The 22,060-nt window shown below is 38.1% G+C and overlaps 1 protein-coding gene across 1 annotated transcript in view; it reads right to left on the reverse strand.

Annotated features, from left to right (window-relative positions):
* baiap3 (BAI1 associated protein 3) overlaps positions 1–22,060 on the reverse strand; it is a 43,912-nt gene that overhangs the window by 13,308 nt on the left and 8,544 nt on the right. The window contains exons 2-7 of the mRNA XM_026212282.1: positions 21,500–21,661; positions 8,765–8,852; positions 4,473–4,550; positions 4,235–4,342; positions 732–791; positions 51–117 (exon numbers count right to left, since the gene is read on the reverse strand). Coding sequence (XP_026068067.1) covers positions 51–117; positions 732–791; positions 4,235–4,342; positions 4,473–4,550; positions 8,765–8,852; positions 21,500–21,654 — 556 coding nt within the window. The 5' untranslated portion in view covers positions 21,655–21,661. The remainder of the gene's footprint in view (positions 1–50; positions 118–731; positions 792–4,234; positions 4,343–4,472; positions 4,551–8,764; positions 8,853–21,499; positions 21,662–22,060) is intronic.

The raw sequence follows: 22,060 nt of genomic DNA on the forward strand, positions 1-22,060 counted from the left end.
AGTCATGATACTAGAAGCGAAACACAGAAATAATTCACAAAACATCTTACCATTGGCATCTTTTGCCATGAGATTCTTGCCTTTCATCACAGAGACCCTGAGAGAAAAGCTGGCTTTCTACAAAGGAATGTTTCAGACATGGATTAGAATACATCCCGCCGGTAATAAAAACTGAGCATGTTTCATTGGCTGTTTGACATGGTGGCAGCACCTCGAGTGAGTGCACAGTAAAATAAATGCAAGCATGCCATGCTGTAGTGCCAAGGCCTGTCGAGAGGAAAGAAATCAATAGAGGTTTTTCAGATGTTAGAGGTGAGTATATTATGTATGACAGGCAGTGGGAGACAGCTGTTCCAATGAAGGTTCGGATCATTGTGGTGCACATTCAGATACCATAACATTTTTCTGTTCTCTTCAAAGACTTTTAAGAGGTTACAAGAGGTAACCAGGGCTTCTTTCATTGTCTTGCAAAAATAAAACTGCTTTAAATTGTTTCTTTTATTGATTCTGCATCAGAGAGGCTTTCTACTAGATATCAGTATTTTCCACTTGTTAAAGAATGATTTTACCTTTACTTTGAAATCTGTCTATAAAGAAATAAGTTGGCTCTTGATATCAAGCTGGCGGCAGATACCACTATTGCTGTGATCGTCAGAACAAAAGATTGAGAAGAAGAGAGACATGTTTGTAGTATCAGACAAAAGTTCACAAACTCTATGTGTGTCCCTCACCTTTGATTCTCTGACTCGCTGGAGGATGATGTCATGCTCCTCTTGACCCATATCAAAGACCTGAGCGAGAGTGATCAAATAAAAGATTTATAGAAAATTTGCATTTTGTATTTATTTCTTGTCTCATCTTCAGTTTTTGTTCAGTTGTCATTGCTAGAAAACGCTTGTTTTGTTTACTGTGTTGAGACAAGCTGAAGTGGTGTTTGGTATCACACTGTATCACGTGCCTTGTCCGTTTTGTATGCATTCTTATTCTTAGAAAAGGTTAGTATACCGCGGCAGCCCTTGAGTGAAGCTCTCCATGTGTGAAAACAATGTAAAGACCAGCAACCCTACCTATGTGACTTCACTGAGCAAGGACACAGACAAGGGACTGGAGTATTGCTTCTTATTCATCCTCTTTCGTACAACTTGTTTCACACCTATTTCAGTTTATATGACCATTCTTTACTATATACTTTCAAATACCTACTATTATTAACATTTGCAAACAACATGTCACACACTGTGTAGGCAATGCAATCCTGACAACCTGCTCAGTACAGGTTATGCAGGTAATGATAGAAATGTCAGTGGTGGGGGGAGGGGAGAGGAGGGTGAATGTACAGTGCTCTCTTCCACTCTCAATACCACGACTGAGGTGAGACCCTTGAGCAAGGCACCGAACCCCCAACTGCTCCCCAGGCACTGCAGAAATATGGCTGACCAGTGCTCTGTGTGTATGTTCACTACTGTGTGTGTGCACTTGGATGTGTTAAATGCAAAGCACGAAACACTTCACTTTGCCTATGTCCGCTAATATTCTACTTTCTTTTCCTATTGGTCTCTGGAACTGCCAGCATGTAGTAAAAAAAAAAAAAAAAATATATAGTAGAAACAAGTAGATTTCATTACATCTATTACTAGTCATTCAAGGCTCAGCTTCATGACCCTGACTGAGACCTGGATCAAATCAGAGGACACTGCTAAACCACTAGCCCTTTTCAATAGTTTCTAATTTGTTTTGTCAAAACAAATATTTGTTATTCACATATTCTTATTCTGTGACAACTTATTTACATTATGTTATGTTTTTTTTTTCTATCTATAAAATATTTGAAATGCAAATACTTTGAAGCTCAATAATTTATAATTTATAAATGTATAATTACACGGTGGTTAACTGTCAAACACATCTTGTAGACATCACCAAACATACTGTAGACTCACTCCCGTCCTTCTCTCCATTCTCAGGGGCAGAACTTATCCTTTTTAGGGATGCAACAATCAAGATCAGCCGATGATTAATGCGCATCTTGTCAGTAAAGCCGGTTCTCTAATCAGCAGTAAATTCCATCAGTTGCGTGATTTCACATAGAACAGCTGTTACTACACATAGCCGTTGTTAACTGACTAACTTCGCAAATAAACACTGAAAATGAACGTGGACTTGCACAGCTAGTCAGTTAATAACGGCTCTGTGTAGTAACAGCTGCTCTATGTGAAATCACGCACCTGATGGGATTTACAGCTGATTAGAGAACCAGCTTTACTGACGAGATGCGCATTTGATCGGCCGAAATCTAGCTTCTGGGGTGCCTCAGGGCTCAGTTCTTGGACCACTTCTCTTCTCTATCTACATGGCATCACTAGGTTATGTCATTCAGAAGCATGTCTTTTCATATCACTGCTAGGCTGATGACACTCAACTCTACCTCTCATTCCTTCCTGATGATCCAACGATAGCTGCTCGCATCTCAGCAAGTCTAACATATATATATATTTTTTCTGGTTGAAAAACCATCACCTTAAAATCAACCTTGCCAAGACAGAACTGCTTTTCGAAAAGTGTAGAGGTGTGACCTCGGCATTCTGGCCAAATTCACCAATTGGCCTTTAACCATCATGGCCTCCTAACAAACTCCATACTGATTGGCTTCATTACTCGGTCTCCTCTTCACCAATAAGCCAGGTGGATGCTGCACACTGGTGGTGGTGAAGATACCCCCTGACGATGTGAAGCGCTTTGACTGCTTAGAAAAGCGCTATATAAATATAAGGAATTATTATTATTATTAGTTTCAGCGAACCCAACACTTCATCACAATTTCTCAATCCATCAAGGACAGCCAGGAACCTTGGAGTTGTGAGTGTGCTCTGTGAAATTTACCTGATCATTATTGCTAAAACTGTTTTCTACTCGTTTTCTTTTTAATTATATAAAATAATTTAATAATTATAAAAATAATGATAACATTAACTCTTTTTATTCTTTATATATATATATATATATATATATATATATATATATATATATATATATATATATATATATATATATATATATATATATATATAAAACTTGCCATGTGTACTGCGTTAGACTAACCAGGACTTGTCTCACCACTTAAATATTGTTTTGTTTGCATCTATTACAGTCATTTCTAAATTGCTTTGGATAAAAGTGTCTGCTAAATGATTTAATGCAAATGTAAATGGGTTAGACCCTACACTGAAATAGTAGCTAATGTATTCCCCCCAAGAGGCTTTCCCATAGCTAAATTCATTCCCAGTTATTGTGGTGCGAACAAGCCAGAAACGAGGTACTTTCACCAATAGTTATAGGAATTATGAAAACATTCGGAGCAAAAGTCCCTTATGTGGTCCATGGGTCCCTAATTTGGAGTCCAAGTGAAGTATCAAATAATTACTTATGAGCACAACTTGTTTCAGAAGCTCTGGTTCTTAGTGTCTTTCTCAACTTTCAAAAACTGCTAAAGAAAACAATTTAACTGCATATATATGTCTTTGTTCTCTTTTAAACTCTTTAAGAAATAATTTAAAGGTTATGAGTGCTGACAAACATGATTCTTGAGTATTGAGAAAAGGGTCTTTGCCTTTTGAAGCAGTGATAGGAATCATGGTTATGTCAGTGGTTAGGGGAAACATTTTTGTTTTTTAAGAAAAAACATTACAGATGAGATACTTCAAACGTAAGACCTGCTGCACCTCTGTGTTAGAGGTCTCAGAATGGAATCAGATTCCTCTGGAGTGACGGGTTTCATGGGTGTGATATAAGCACCAAACATCAATCCCCATTGGGAAAGGGCTTTGATGTTAAATCATGTCTAAGACAAGAGCATCTGCTCCAACTCATAAAACCAAGTCGGTGTAAACAAACCCCCCACCAGCACCTAAGCACAACCCTCTATTCCCCCACAATCCCTCCAAAGATTATCTTTTTTTTTTCAACAATGCAAGCATTCAATCTTTAAATTCAAAAGATAAAAATATCCATATCTATATATATTTATATATATATATATATATATATATATATATATATTTCTGTATATTTCATTTTTATTTAGAAATCAATCAGAGTATGATATTTATTTAGGTCTTGGTGGATTTGAAGTGCCAGAGGTACAATATGCATTGTAATATTTGTGTTGTTATGGAGGGATGCGGGAGTGTTTGAAACATGTACTATACAATTTATTGAGAAAACAACAAAGTTGCACCTTCTGCAGGTAATTGAAAATGTCCCCTTCGTTGGTTACATATTCTGGCGACGGCACCCCAACGCGATTGACCATGGTGTAGATTGCCTCCTCATACAACAAATCCAGCTAAAACAGAATGATTTATTTCAAAATCGTTTAAGGAGAAAAGCTTAGGAGAAAAACTGCAATGTACCACAAAACGGAATCATGCTATCTGAATCACTGCTGCTTTTGAAAGGATGACCTGGAGACTCACCTCATCCCTGGTGGATCTCTCAGGAACAAAAGCCTGGTCTTTGCACTCCGGGGGTGGAGGAGCACAGCTGCTCTCCTCCTGTAAATGCATGAGGATGGAGAACCAATAGAAACAAAGATGACAGGTGAGGTGATCAATGAAGAGTGGGGAGATCATTAACTGTGTTTAACAATGAGCTCAAAGCATCTCTCTAACTGTGTAGACTCAAGGGCTTCACTGGCTGAGAGCAATGAGCTGGCAAGAGCAGAGTTTATGAGCCCCTCAGAACGATCCTTTATAAGAAACTGATAATTTGATCCAAAATATGAGCTTATTTTCATTTGAGTTGGGCTAATAGTTTAAGAGGATCTTGACAATGGCACAGCAATTAACTCCCACTTTTGTCGATGAATTTCATTTACTTTATAGTTACAACGCAATCAGTTCTCAGAGAGAAGTGATTTGATTCAGATGTTCTAATCAATGTCTCCACACTCAGCTATTTCAGGGAGAATTTGAAACAAAGAATAGAAAATAAAACTCAGACACAGAGGTTTTCCTACCATGGATTATTACTAATAGTAGTACCACTGTATTCTTTAGAGCACTTTGTGATAGTTACCATAAATACCATGGGCCATGAATAAAGCACTCAATCGGTATCAAACTGTTATTAATGAATAGCCTCACTGTGCTATGTTTGTGTTCTATTCATAATTAATTCAAGATTTTAAAATAAAATAAAAAATTCCATTGGAATTAAATATTGATTTTGAATCGAAATAGCACAAAGAATGCAGAATTGCAATTAAAATTTACCTTCACCTACAGTAAATATAGTTGTACTTAATTTATATATACTTGTGTATATTTAACACATTTATTGACAAGTGTGGAAAAACACTTTATTTCCCAGAATGCCATGCCTGTTAAATTTTCCACTTTTTCAGCAGCCTTGTTTCTGGAAGTTTTTTCATCAAAAAGTTGATTTATTTCACTAATTCCATTCAAAAAGTGAAACTTTTATAATATATTCATTCATTACTTACGGACTGATATATTTCAAATGTTTATTTCTTTTCATTTTGATGATTATAACCAACAAATACGGATAATTCAATATCTCAGTATCTCAGAAAATTAGAATATTACTTATATTCTTAGAATATAAGACCAATACAAAGAAAGGATTTTTAGAAATCTTGGCAAACTGAAAAGTATGAACATTAAAAGTATTAGCATGTACAGCACTCAACACTTAGTTGGGACTCCTTTTGCCTGAATTACTGCAGCAATGTGGCGTGGCATGGAGTGGATCAGTCTGTGGCACTGCTCAGGTGTTATGAGAGCCCGGGTTGCTCTGATAGTGGCCTTCAGCTCTTCTGTATTGTTGGGTCTGGCATATCGCATCTTCCTCTTCACAATACCCCATAGATTTTTTTATGGGGTTAAGGTCAGGCGAGTTTGCTGGTCAATTAAGAACAGGCATACCATGGTCCTTAAACCAGGTACTGGTAGCTTTGGCACTGTGTGCAGGTGCCAAGTCCTGTTGGAAAATGAAATCTGCCTCTCCATAAAGTTGGTCAGCAGCAGGAAGCATGAAATGCTCTAAAACTTCCTGGTATACGGCTGCGTTGACCTTGGACCTCAGAAAACACAGTGGACCAACACCAGCAGATGACATGGCACCCCAAACCATCACTGACTGTGGAAACTTTACACTGGGCCTCAAGCAATGTGGATTGTTTGCCTCTCATCTCTTCCTCCTGACTCTGGGACCCTGATTTCCAAAGGAAATGCTAAATTTACTTTCATCAGAGAACATAACTTTGGACCACTCAGCAGCAAAAAACCAGTCCTTTTTGAAGCGAGACGCTTCTGACGCTGTCTGTTGTTCAAGAGTGGCTTGACACAAGGAATGTGACAGCTGAAACCCGTGTCTTGCATACGTCTGTGCCTAATGGTTCATGAAGTACTGACTCTAGCTGCAGTCCACTCTTTTTGAATCTCCCCCACATTTTTGAATGGGTTTTGTTTCACAATCTTTTCCAGGGTGCAATTATCCTTATAGCTTGTACAATTTTTTCTATCACTTTTCCTTCCCTTCACCTCTCTATTAATGTGCTTGGATACAGAGATCTGTGAACAGCCAGCCTCTTTTGCAATGACCTTTTGTGTCTTGACCTCTTTGTGAAAGGTTATAGTCATCAAAATTAAAAGAAATAAACATTTGAAATATGTCAGTCTGTGTGTAATGAATGAATATAATATACAAGTTTCACTTTTTGAATGGAATTAGTAAAAAAAATCAACTTTTTGATGATATTCTAATTAATATGACCAGCACCTGTGTATATATATATATATATATGTGTGTGTGTGTGTGTGTGTGTGTGTGTGTGTGTGTGTGTGTGTGTGTGTGTGTGTGTGTGTGTGTGTGATACAGTCTTTCATTCACTGCTAGATAATTTTACCCAACTACAACAAACCCAGAAATGTGAAACAGGTCCATTTAGTGCAATTCTCCCACTTTGATTTGGTGGAGATTTCTGGTAAACTGTAATCTGCTGTTAAACACAATTATTAAAAAAAATAATAATACAAGTGAAATCAATTAAAATGTTCATCTTACAGTACGTTTGTTTTTAAAAATGTATAAGTAATTCAAATCAATTACGCATAGGAGAAAAGAATGGGATTTTTATTTCCAGGATATTGACTGTTAAACTCATATTGTGATACAGTAAATTACAATTCCTGTAATTCCAATTCAACTTCCTGTGGGTGTGGCCAATTCAATTAAAATTTCATAAACATCACTTGATCATAAAATCCCAGGAAAACAGCCATCAATTTGCTAGCAATAACTCTAGCACTGAACGCCGTCAATAGCTCATGAATCCACTGTAAGGAAAACACTGAGCCAGAGATGTGCGTGTGGGAAGTTATTAAGGAGGGATTCGCTGCTCGCCAAAAGAACAGTGCTGCCTGTTTCATCTTTGTTAAAGACCACCAGAATGGTCTACCAGGGTGAAGAGATAAAATTTGAACTTTACAACATAAATGGGAAAGTTATTTTCGTCCACAGCAAAATGGTGAATTCCGATATCAGACCCTCACAGCAGACGTGCCATATGGTGGTGGGAGTATCATGAATTACAGCCTAAGAACTGGATAGCTTGCAGTCTTTGTGGGCATAATGAATCCTAATTGTACTCTTCATCTCCACAGCAGTACCGCCGGCTAACGTTTGTGAATTTCTCTGTCTGCTTTGTATCCAATCTCACTAGACATTGTATTTCATTCTGCACTGCATTTAGTCTCTTTGCTTGCATTATTATTTGTCTGTCAATTACGTTAGCTGACATTTATTACCATTATTATGTGACATTTCCTCCTATCATTTCCATTGTCGCTGTAAGGTTGTGGAGGAATTGCATTTAGTTTTTCCTTACAGATGGACTATAATGAGAAGAATGGCACTAAACCTGACTTGACTTTTACAGAAAAATATACTAGTGAATGTCAGGATATCCGCCCTCGAGGTGAAGTGCAGTGTGTAGGTCGTGCATTGCAATGCTAATGATCTTAAACACACAGGTAAATCAATAACAGAGAACAACCAGAGAAATTCTGTGTTTCCCAATGGTCAAGTTCTGACCTTTAGCTGAATGAAATGTTGTGGCATGGCCTGTTCAAGCAAGACAGCACCAAAATCTCAATGACATAACGTGAAGGAAGGATTTGCTTAAGTGCATGCAGCCTTTGTTCAGACCTTCTTAATATCTATATAAAATGTCAATATTATCTCATTTTCCAAGTAAAAATTTAAGTTTGCACAATTTTCCCCGCAAAGATGGTGAATGTTGAAACACTGTGATCAATAACAAAGTGAAAAAGCATACTTTCATGCATTAATTGCGTGATTAGATCTTAAGTATGCCATTTCTATAGGATTCTTCAATAGTGAGCATACAGTACTACCCATTTTAAGTGTTAATGATGTTTTTATTACCCAGAACCACTTGAAGGCAAAGTCTACTCAGGCAGCATTGATTGCTGTCCTTTTCAACATACTGCTAGAACAGTGGGAGAGGAACGCTCTTCAATAAACATCTAATTCAAGCACATTAACTCTGGCGCTGTCTTTATATGAGGGGAAGAGGGAGGGTGAGTTTCTGAATCCCAAAGCAATGCTCAGGAGAAAGAACTACTTTAATATGACCTGATTCTTCAGCACACTTGGGAATGTGGTGACAGGGATACACCTTGGTAAAAAGCCGGGATGCAGTCTTTTTGAAGAATGTGGTTACCTCAGTTTGGCCAGCAGACAGCAGACTATCCTGTTTCTGGAGGATTTTATTCATGCGGTCAAAGAACTCCCCGTTTCCCCTGGCAACCCTGGAAAAAAGAGATGGATTAGTTCAGATGTGGAACATTTCACCCTTGTTTACATTTAATTGCACAGTGGGGCTTCAAAAAGGGTTTCCCGTCCAGCCGAGTCTGGGACATTTTTTTTTTTTTCTCTGCTCTGCTTCACTGTAATCACTATCACATATATGCTCAAAAGCTCATCTGGACCTCTGGAGTGCTGCTCATTCACACTAATAAGATGAGCAACATTGAGAGAGCTATGACAGGAATCCAGCAAACGCTTGTGTTGGGTTGACGTAATTACTTGAGCATAGATAAATGGAGAAGTGGTAATAAACTGTCAGATTTAGACTGAAACCGAGAGTGGTGTTGACATACGACAGGACAAGGACAAATCAGCATGAAGCTTTTACTTTCAGACAATGTTTAGATTTAAGAGAAGTAAAAAAACATTTTGTAATGACAGTAAAGTTATACTTCTCTATTCCATGTGAAAATTAATACAAACAATAACACTTAAAGGAGCACTCCACTTTTTTGAAAATAGGTTCAAATCCCAACTCCCCTAGGGTTAATCAGTTGAGTTTTACCATTTTCGAATCCATTCAGATGATCTCCGGGTCTGGTGGTAGCACTTTTAGCTTTGCTAAGCATAGATCATCGAATCTGATTAGACTGTTAGCATCTCACTCAAAAATGACCAGAGAGTTTCTATATTTTTCCAATTTAGTAGGTACACTGTGTACTATGACTGACGGAAAATGAAAAGTTAAGATTTTCAAGGCCGATATGGTTAGGAACTATACTCTCACTCCGGCGAAATAATCACGGAACTTTGCTGCCATACCATGGATGCAGCAGGCACAGTGATATTAGAGCCAGGGCCGCATTAATGCATGGGCTTACCTGGATGGGGTGGGCCCCCACTAATGCTGAAAAAAAACAACAACAACAACCGCATTTTAAAATAAGTTGATAGTCCCTTTAAAAAGTTTCATCGCTTTGCTTCGAGAGTCCGTGCATGAATGCAGTTCCCTGCGCAAGAAAATCTCTCACTTACTGAACCCTGCTGAAAGGATCCGAAAACAGTTAAACTCAACTGTTTAACTCGAAGGGAGTGGGAAAATTAACCTATTTACACAAATAGAGGAGTGTTCCTTTAATTGCAGTTGATACAAGGGATGTGCCAATTCTAAATACAGTACCACAAATAATGACTTATAACAGAAACAATAATAAAAAGAAAATATTAACTGAACCGATTATCCAACGAGCATCATAAAAAAGCACCCTTTTTTTCTTCTTCAAAAAATGATATCAGGTTACAGGAGAAAAATGCACAGATAAATACTGTTGTACCTTTGCTGGTTTGTTATTATAATCAAATGACTTAACCATCCTCGTTATATAAATTCCACTGATAAACATTTTATTTTATTTTTTCACTAGTTGGCTAGTACCAAACTAGCACTAACCTGTGGTGTGCTTCCCAAACAATAGCTGGATTTCAATCACCCTGCTTTTATGCACATTTTGAAGTATCGCATCAGAATTGAGTGATGGAAACGTTACATTTCGAATAAAATGCCTTAATGCGCCAAAAAAAGTTTTTACGCTCGCTTGAGGTGTTTTTTTAAGTGTGCAAAAAAGGGTTAATGCAAATAATGAGAGATGGAAATTCATTTTGCAAAGCGCATCAAAAAAAGACATGTGACTTTGCACTATGGGACGGTAAATGCAGACTAACCAGCGGACCGATCTCATTCCACAGCATCTAAAATGTTGTTATGGTCATTCGGAAATGCCAGAGCAAATCTGCCATCAAAGTATTTCTGTATAATTGCCTCCCAGAACTGTTAAACGACTACCTCTCAAACAGCAGCATCCACCTCCGAAAGCAACAAATGCATTTATTGTGTTTCGTCTGCTCATTCTGAGGTGCAAGTAATTTATTATATAGGAAAATTATTATATTCAGTATCTTCTCCTACTTTTCTTAGTGATGTATAGTGGCAGTTTATCAGGAAGTGACGATCTTGTTCTCTTTGACTCTTTGGATGGAAATGGTGCTTGTCCGCAAATGCGATATTCCAATTCTGCGCATAAGTCAAATTTGCAATTTTGATGGAAACCCAGTTAATGACATTACCAGCAGCTTAACTACCATAGTACAATACATTGATGGAGAAACTAAAAAGCTAGTCACAATTAGTTTTCAAACCACGTTGGTTGAAACACTGGTTAAGCTGGTGGAACAAGAGTCAAACAAACATGTATACTCCTCAAAAATGGCACTTTAGTTCTCCTAAAAAATACCAGAAATAGATTCAAATTTGTAAATGTATGGAATTACAGACATAGATTGTACTGCATATTAAACGGATAATTTTGCTCAAGAAATTATGTTTCTAACCACAGGTCGAGAGCTGTAGTTTTAACCACACAAGTTTGTGATGCTGTTTGCAAACGTTCTTTGGACCTATGGATTCACGAAACACCAATTATGTTTGAAACGACAGATCTTACAATCATAGTTAGCTACACACTTTTGGAAAATGCACCCCAGTCCGGTGCATAATGGAAATGAATGCTAGTCTTTTCAGTGAGGCAGATAATCCATTACTTTACACATCTGAAAGAATGGGATCAGATAGCAGATGTGGCTCTTGCAAACAGAGCCAATCCTCCCTTCATGCAAAATATGCAAGTTGTGTAGGGCCCCCGAAACACCAAGGGGCCCACTTGCTCTCGAAGAAAATTTAATTTGAGTTTTGTTTTTTAATTTGGCCAGCGGTTATGAAAACATGAATTATCATTTATTTTATTGCGGTGTGCTGTCGCCTTTTCTATGTAAAAATCAGTTAAATCATGTTATGTGAATGTCGTAGAGTCTTGCTCGAGACTAAAAAAATAATTTCAAAGCGTATCGAGTGGTGGAATGGATACGGTTTCTCAATCGCTTTCCACGATTTAAGATGGCGTGAAACACTGACAAATGCATTTCATTCATTTCATCCCCCTGGCCAACACAGTTTTGAGTAGGGCCCCCTGAAGTCTAGGACACAAACAAGCTTGGGAAACACTGACAGCAGAAATCAGGACTTGTTGTGGACCTTGCTGTTTCGAGGTTATGTACAGAACGCCTGTGCTCACTGGGAATTGAGGTGACAGGCCTCCTCGTCCCTCTGACAAGCCTGAAAATCAACAGCTTGAAGCACGTCCCAGAGAAATGGGCTCCATGGTGATAAGAAAATGATGGACGTTTTCCATTCTCATTAGGCTGCTTAAACATCATCAATGCAACAAGTATACAGTCTCATATTGCCGCTTCCGATCAAGACTCTTACACACTGTCCAACTTCATTTATCTTATCGCAAGGCGATCCAAGGAGGGGGTGGAAAGCGTGCATCTCCCGCAAACTGGGGTGAACTCCTGGACCCCTGCCACTTGCTAATTTTCCAGACCCGGTAGTCATGGTGATGATAGCCCGTTCAATGCAGGATTGGTTGGCAGAGTGAAGCACCTAGGGAATATCGCCCCATCTCTCCTGCTCTGCCCTGCCTGACTTCAATAGAGTGTGGAGGAATGAGCGGGGAACGCATTAATATGGCCATACAGCTGTCAGACCCCCTCGGTTGAGCTCCAGCCCCCCATATCTCATTATTTATCCAGCCCATCCACTCCAGACCATTTCTTTATCAACACCATCACAGCAGATGAGCATTATATATCTGTGACCCCAGATATCCAACAGAGCGCTCCTGGGTTTCCCTCAGGAGATGAATTAGGGATGACACTTTGAGTCTGCATTCATCCATATTAATATACTCTCAACGAGGCCACACATTATATCATTGTCTGATAAATCTAGGACTGTCTAGACCATTTTGTACTTACCCATGAGAAAGAAAAATCACAAATGATACAGCTTTAATGTATCAGTTGATTATCATAGATGGCATAGAGATAAAAAGATGTGCAAACGTGTATCAGTTTGCTCATTTCAAGAACACACTCACTGTCCAAAATCCCAACCTCCAAAAACATGTCCGCAAACCCCAAGGTTGGGCTGGTTATCTTAGCCTTGTAAAGGGGTGGTAACTAGGGTTGGGCTGATATATCCATTGCCAATGGCTGATAGACATCATAATGTTGTGCCTGCATCGTGATGACCCCAGCTTGAAACACGTCCCCGAGAAATGGGCTCCATGGTGATAAGAAAATGATGGACCTTTTCCATTCTCATTAGGCTGCTTAAACATCATCAATGCAACAAGTATACAGTCTCATATTGCCGCTTCCGATCAAGACTCTTACAAACTGTCCAACTTAATTTATCTTATTATATATATATATATATATATATATATATATATATATATATATATATATATATATATATATATATATATATATATATATATATATATATATATATAATAAATCTCCATTATAGTTCAGTGGTTCTATAGTATTTTGACATGTGTTGACAGGGTGTTAGGAATTTACTGAATTTACTATTTAGGGAACTTACTGCCTTTAGAAGAGTTTACAAGGTATTTTTCTTTTCATCTTACCTCAGTAGAATGCATATTAAAGTTCATAAGTGCAGCACTAATTTGTTTACAGCGGAAACGCTTTGAGAGCCACCTGCTGGCAGAGAGTGAATATGCATTTCATTCAGCTTATCTGCCGATTCGGTTTCATGTAGATATTTGTATGTATAGTTTCACAAGACTGAAGTCAAAACATTCTGTTTTAGCTTCAAATTTAGAAGTTATACAATCTAATTTAGATTTAAAAAATGCTCATGTTGCATGTACGCAGCATCTTTGTTTGGATCGTGATTAAAATCCAGTGGTTGCCTCTAATTTTAAATGTAAAGAGCACAAAGCCTTATTTTGTTTATATTATTATCTGCTATATTAGTGCAAGTGACGTGACATATAGCCAAGTATAGTGACCCATACTCAGAGTTCGTGCTCTACATTTAACCCATCCAAAGTGCACACACACCCGGAGCAGTAGGCAGCGATTTATGCTGCAGCACCCGGGGAGCAGTTGGGCAACTGCAACCTTGCTCAACGGCACCTCAGTCGCGGTATTGAAGGTGGAGAGAGCGCTGTACATGCACTCCCCCCACCTACAACTCCTGCCAGCCTGAGACTCGAACTCACAACCCTTGGATTGCAAGTCCAACAACTTCCCCGCTGTTTTATGAAACGTGCAGCTTTTTGTCCAAGCAATAATAAAAGGACCCATTTAATTTACAATTTGTCAAAAAAAGAAAAGAAAAGTAAATCGAATCGTGAGATCAAAATCGTGACTAGTTACATCCCTACATTATGATATAGTAGTTTTACCAATGCTGATTAATTTGCATCCAAAATCATACTTAGTAGATTAAGTAGTATGTCTGAATTCATAGAATTCATGAAACAGTAGACAAAAGGTGAGTCCTCAGGAGAGGATTTGTGAATGACAGTGTAGCGACACAAAAGACGCTGATAGGTGACATGACAATATCAACATAACAGATGTGGTACATCTGGATTCCATTCTTCGACACACATTCATACCATATAGAACATACTTTTTTTAATGTCTCTAAGTATGCACTTAAAAAAAAAAAGAAATATCTACACAGAGAGTATGTGATTTTTGCATGCAGCCTTTTTCCCTGTCTTTGTGCTGCCATCAGCTAATCAATGTTGTCATGAGCAGCTATATAGTGATTAGGTCACATGAGATTTACAGCTCAGGTGATTGGTTCAAATAAGTTATGGTCCCATGAGCACAGATGGCAGATATCAAATCAAGTCTTTGAGGTATTATAGATAATATTGGCAACCATGCAAAATGACTGACAGACAGAGAAAGTTTCTGATTGGCTAGTTTCAGAGGCTGCTTCTCTCTCTATTTTCATCTGGGTACAGAGGCTAGTACTGTCAGATAGAGACAGGTAATGATATAATTCAGTGATATCTTTCAAGTAGTAAAGACATTTCATGCGTGGTATTCCAAAACATTGCTTAAAGCCCATTCAAGTTGCCTGTTTCTCAGATTTTGTCTCCTGGGAAAAGACCTTAGTCATCTTCTCTAGAGTTTCACAGTGTCAAAACTGTGCCAAGACACAAAAGTATGCAATCAAGTATCCTGATATGAACTCTTAAACACTTCAGAATGTCAAATTCCTATGAAACGAACTGATCTGAGCTCTGTTATCTGAATTAATTTTGTAACTGTATGCTTTTACTGTATATCAACAGCTGCCCCATTTGTTTCTGTTTTATTTCTCCTCAGGAATTTTAAAGGCCGGGTAAGCAATTTTAGAGAGGCTAGAAATAGAAAGTTAACTTTGAAAGCATAGGATCCCATCCTCCCAACAAATCACTCTCCAAAGTCACACTTCAAAGTCAGCCAATAAAGTGTAGGCCTCTGTGTTTCAAAATTGTGTCTAATACTATATAAATTACAAAGGTTTAATTGGCATCTTTATTTCAAACGACCGGACCGACCACGACCCGAATATCATTAAAAATATTTTTGAATGACTCATAACAGCGGGAAACTGCGGGTGACCGCAGGCACCCGCTCATTTTGGATCAACCCGCGCATCACTGGTTTGTCAGTGCAGACAGGTTGCATGTAGGTATGCAGATAAATACATTGACAGGAAGGTTCGACAGCCTATCGTAGTCCTCGGACAGAGCAAAATGATTGGATGGAAATGTATGGCCCTATGCCTTCCACAGATGATATAAATACATATAATTACATTTAGACCACTTAGTGATTGCTATCAGGACGTGAAGAGATTTTCAACCAGCATAACAAAAAATATTTTTTTGAACCAAATCACCTACCCTGCCTTTAAGATAAACATCTGAGACATAACTGACAAAGCTAATAAATAGTAACCTCTGAGCTGTAATATTTTACTCTGGGTGTTGCTGAAAACCAATAAGCTTGCTGTTTAAAAGTCAAGAACACTTTTGCATCTGTGCTTGGCTTTACATCTCAAATCAAAGCTTTTAAACCTTTCTGTGCTGTTATTACTTGAAAAGTGATTGCATGGGAGGCATGGATTATTACAACTTCTGTGATTTATACGAATGCAAGTGTGACACACACACACACACACACACAAATAGGCACAAAGCTTATTTGGCCGTCCATGTTCATGTTGCTAGGATACAGACCTTTCCATGAAGCTTTTTATTATTTTAGCAATATTGTTTATTTTCATTATTCAGACTTCAAAGGTTGTATTGGAGACCAAAAAAATGAAAAGTTAATAATTTACTGACATATCACAAACACACACAGATACAAGCGTATGAATGCAGGAGCCTCCCGTTGACTGGACTTCAGAGGCACAGAATAAAAAATACGGCTTGGCACTTATGAATCAGATGAATGCCCAGCAAAATTAAATGTTAAGTATGCAATAATCATCCTTTGGTTAAGGCGACATTTAGAGACAAATCGTTTTGCCGAGTTCGTGCAGAAAATAAAAGTAATTCTCAACCACACAACAGGAAATAAAATTCTGAATGGAGCTCATTACCTCTGATTCCATTCGGACCCTTCAGGTCATACTGCATGTGATTACACTAATTTCTAATGCTGCCGCCAATCAACCGTATTCCTCATATTTTCCACAGCATACTGCGGGCGCATCATAATACAAGATCTTTCTCTTAACCAGGTAATTTAGATGACTGTCACAGCTATACCAATGTTACACATCGAGGCTCCTACTGCTGTTTGTTTCCCAACAAGGTGATTATATCAAGTAAACATGGTGCTGAACTACTGCTCCTTCATGTTGTTGTGAAAGTCTTGATTCTTGTGGATCATTAAGAAGGAAAAATATTTAATCTATAATTTAACATAATCGTTTGATTTTTGTAGTTTGTCATGTTCTGTTCTAATAAGATGGCAATAAGACACTAAATCTAAATTATTCTGTGAATGATTGAAGTGTCAATATTTGTGTTTATATTAAAATACTTTTAATATTTATATTCAATTTGAGTCATGCATGGGCTAAAATAATCACTTTTAAAAGAGAGAAAAATATAACACACTGGTTCCAAAACTGAATTATCAAGCTAGCATCTTTATAATCGAGCTATATACTCACTTATAGATCAGAAGTACATAGCCAATGGTCATGTAACACATCTGTAAGCATGTGATTCAATAAAAAGCTTGGGATGGAGAAATCATTCCACCTCTTTCTCCTTTTAAAGTGATGACAAATTCTCTCTGTGTATTCGTATGAACTGCAGTCTACGGTCGGCTTGACAATACAAAATAAAATCTCCTATTCACTGTAATGATCAACTCAAATTAGTGTGCATGATTAGATACAACCAAGACAAAAACACTATTACAAACCGTCTGATCTAATCAATAACAAAATATAAGGGAAACCTTGCTCTGATTCTGAAGATATGGAACATGAATGGCTACAGAACTGAAAAACAAGCGTATTTTCCTGCAAAGAGAAATTATTTTGGATTTACATAAAAGTTCAGAGGTTCATTTATTCCTGTTTCTCCGATAATCTCACACAATGCACTTTTATCGTCCTGCCACTCAACATGGGTCAACACCATCAGATACACAAATGTTTAAGATTAAGAATGAGACTAAATATGTTTAAGCTCCTTCTACTGGACTGCCACCACAGTCAGACTGAAAATCGTATGGTGATGACAAAATCACAATACATAATATTCTGTTCAATCCTGTATTTACTGTATTCAGCAGCCATGTTGCTTTTCTGGTGTCGCTACTAATAGGATGTACAGTAGTTAACCATTATTCTCATTCTATTATATTGTATTATTATAAATTATCTATGAATTTAAAAAAAAAATGTGATGTAGATGACATATTTTAAACTTTAATATAATTTAATGGACCTGAGCTGACACAAACTACCAATGAGCAATGAACTAACATTAGCAAAGATCAACAAATATTGAAACAAATATATTGTTTATTGTTAATTGATGCATTAACTAACTTCAGCTAAAAAGACCTCATTGTAAAGGGTTATGCAAAACATAAACAAAATTGGATCAAATTATGAAAAGAGAAAAAACAACAACATTTAATTAACCTGTATACAACCAATTAGAAAAACTCTGTGTGACCTTGTTGAACTCAAAGCTGGTGAAACATGGAAATAAGACCTACTCTGAATGAAGAAACTATGAGGATTTACATTTTTTTTATTTTTTTTTTTTATAGTAGGCCTAATAAATGAGTAATAACATAGTAATATATAATATAAAAGATATTGGGATCTTATTCCACATAATCGTTTTTAAACGTTTCCATTGATCTGTAGATCAGGGTCTCCTGTGATGTGAATAAGTACGGGACGCTCTGCACAGCTTTGTATCATTTGCATAATATTAATGAGTGAGTATCTGGGTTACAGGTATTAATTCTCTTTGGTGCTAATGAAGGAGACAAACAGCTTCCTGCAGACCTAATGATGGTAGACATATAGCCCGAGGCAACAGCGGCAAACGCACTTCGCAGTCTCATAGGAGGCTGACTGAATCCCGTTTTTTTTCCAGCTGCTAGTTAGGAAAACAATGGCGGGATTGCATGCATTGACCGCTGCTAATTACATCTGGTCAGTGATTTCAGCAATCACCCTCGCGTACAGTATTAAAAACATTAACGAAGAAGGGGACATCAAACCAAACGCAAAACAATCACTTAGTTCAGTTCTGCACGTAACAGGTGTTTTTCCCTCCTAGACAGAAGAGGTGCAGTCATTAAAAATAAAGCAGCTCATATTTTAGGAGCAGCTGTGATAAACAGACGTGTTTCGGTTGCTATAGAAACCACAAGGTTCATATGCCCATCATTACGTTTGGCTTTGAAATCATTCAAAAAGGAATCAGAACATGACAGACAGAGAGGACGGCGGAAAAACAATTGACTTTGTTTCCCTACAACAGTGAACCCGTTCACAACATACACGTTTGTGGACATGAAGTTGATCATATAGCATTGAACAATACCTACCTAGGACTAAATAAGTCAAAGTAATGTGTTTACAAGCATATAAACCTGTAAATACACCAGATTGGGTGAATAACATGTTCTGTTCTTGTAACAGTGTGGAGATGCAGTGGAAAGCACATCAGCCATGTTTTATTTATAGCCTCTAGTATTAGGACTTTCTTCGACTTGCATTATCATTCATCGCTAAACAAAAGTAACCAAACCACTTTTATCTTTGCTGCCTGAAAATTGTCTACAAAAAAAAAAAAAAAAAAACCTGGCATGAGTGGAGAAGAAAAAGTCTACTGCACTGAGCCAGGAAGGTAATTGTTGCATGATCCACACAAAGGCCTTCTTGTACTGAATTCTTAACAATGATAAAATTGAAATGTGATAGAACAAGGTGTCAGGATTGAGTCATTCTCAAAGCATGAATGTACTATAGACGTAGTAGGCGTTCAAGAGCTAATTGAGTCACTGGCCTCTTCGTGGACAGTCATGCCACCATCTGCTAAGATCTGGAGGAAGTTGATAGATCAATATAAAACTCGAAGAATTAAGAACATTGAAACAATAACCCTCCATTTGTTAAAGGTATTAACCTCTACTATATCACTATGTAAAATAATGATCGTTAAAGAAATTATTTTCTGAATCGAAGTATAATATTAAGGCATCCATTTTTAACCAGTTTACACAAGAGGTAAAAGCCTCACTTGACAAGCTGTTCATGGATGAAAATCACAAAGACATTTTCAAAATGAATATATTGCAGACTCTTCATCAGCAACCAATTTGAGAAATTAAGTTAAAGGTGGGGTGAAATGCTATTTCATGCATACTGAGTTTTTTACACTGTTAGAGAGTTGGATTCCCATGCTAAACATGGACAAAGTGTCAAAAATTAAGTTGTACGTTTGAAGGAGTATTTCTGTTCCAAAAATACTCCTTCCGGTTTGTCACAAGTTTCGGAAAAAAGTTTCGAGTATGGCTCTGTGTGTGACGTTAGATGGAGCGGAATTTCCTTATATGGGTCCTAAGGCACTTCTCCCGGAAGAGCGCGTGCTCCCGTATAGCAGAGCACTGAGAGCACAACAGACATTCACTGATCAAAGCGAGAGCGTCGCGAAATGTCACAAAAGTAGTGTGTTTTTGGTTGCCAGGGCAAGACAACCCTGCACAGATTACCAAAAAAAAAAACAGCATTAAGGGACCAGTGGATGGAGTTTATTTTTACAGAGCATCAACGGAGTTGTGCAAGTGTTTGTGTTTGTTCCCTGCATTTCTAAAATGCTTGTTTTACAAACAAAGCCCAGTTTGACGACGGATTTGCGTATTGTTTATTTCTTAAGGATGATGCAATCCCAAGGAAAAAGGGTCACGATTGTGTGTTGGAACCACAGGCGGTGAGTAAAACTGCTTAAAATATCTCTGCCTCCTTGTTAGTACGTCCGCCTCCCATCGGAGACCTGGGTTCGAGCCCTGCTCGGAGTGAGTCGTTGCTGCTGCTGCTCTCAATCAGTTTCATCAGCCTTCACAGCTGTCACAACTTCCAAACGCTCTCAACGCAAAAGCTTACTCGCGCTCGTGATTCTTTAGCTCCGCCAACACGTCACGCCTCCAGGCGCTCATGTTTTTCCGGGAAAAATCGGTACAGACTATCTTTCTCTTATGAATATAATAAAATGAAATACTTTTTGGAGTTATGAAGGATGCAGTACTACTCTATAGGTACTCAAGATTAACAGGATATTGAGTGAAAACGAGCATTTCGCCCCCCCTTTAAGTACACGCCAAAATACCATGTATTACTTCTGCTTTTAGTTAGGTAGATGATGAATTATAAATGTGCAATCTAAAAAAGTTTGGGTTCAGCAAGTTTTATGTTATATATTTATTATTTCAATAATTTCATAGCAAGGATGCATTAAATTGAACAAAAGTTAAGAGTTTTACAAACATGGTCAAGGTTAAAACCTAATAAAACCATTGACACTAATGATAATAATATGTTTATATGATAAATGTTTCTGAACATCAAAGATTCAGCATATTAGATTGACGTTGTAATACATAACATGATGCTACATTATATGTTATGTTATATGTTTGACTGCATTACACCTGTTTTCATTTAAATTTGTACAAAATATGCTTTGTATAAATGTGTTGCCAATGTTGCACACATGTGTAAGTATTAAAAAGTGGGACTCCACATCCATGGTTCTTTTCAAGCTTTCTTCCCCATTTCCCTTAACATTTTCAGCTTTTCCACTGCCACATTTGTCTTTCTCTCTGCGAGGTTTCAAAGGCACTTTTCTTTGTAAAGCAGCTTTGGGACAATATATTGTGAAAAGCACAATGCATACAAATAAAAAATGAATTGACTTCATGGTTCTTTGGAGATTAGAACTATTCTCTTCTTTAGAAAGCCTAAATCTTTGTACTGGTGCTTTATGGCAGTTGTAGTTGGGTTCCACTTTGCCTATAAAGTAACAAGATGCTTTCTAAAGTACAAACAGATTAGAACTGGTGAGTATAGAAGTGAGTTCAGCAGCTTTAGGCTGTAAAAGCCTTTTAGGTTGTAATGGAAGCTTTCATTTTGAGAGAGTGTGCTCTCACGGTGCAGACTCACCTGTGTACGATGGTGCCAGAGCGGCGTGCGAGCGTTGGGGGACTCCCTCCAGCGCTGGTGCTGGCCGGTGGCTCCCTCCTGGTCCTCAGGGACTGGCTCCTCTGCACCTGCCTCATCACACTGCTCTTCAGATCCAGCAGCGTCGACATGCTCATTCACTATCTGCAGAAAATACCACATACTGCATCAGCTACGCCGCAGGAGGGGTGGAAAGGTGACAGAATGAGGGGACGTGTGGGGGCCATTATCAGAGAGCATTTCTCAGAAAGTCGGAAGAGGCGAAACAATTAACCCTGCGTCCTCCTCTAGGGCCGACCATTGGCTATGCTCACAACGGGAACGATGAGTAATTACAGGAATCATTCCTCCCTCTCATAATCCAGTTATAAACACACTTAGCATAGGGCACACGCGGCTGCTGTCCAGTGTTAATTGACGCACGTGTCAGGCACATTTGTCTTCAGCCGCAGTGAGCGGTCATCGGTGTGAGAAGCGATTACTCTCACTGTCAAGACAGCGACAAATTTTTCACCCGACAGCTCAGATGTGGTGCAGATGGAG

The sequence above is a fragment of the Carassius auratus genome, chromosome 3, assembly GCF_003368295.1.
Source record: "Carassius auratus strain Wakin chromosome 3, ASM336829v1, whole genome shotgun sequence".
NCBI lineage: Eukaryota > Metazoa > Chordata > Actinopteri > Cypriniformes > Cyprinidae > Carassius > Carassius auratus.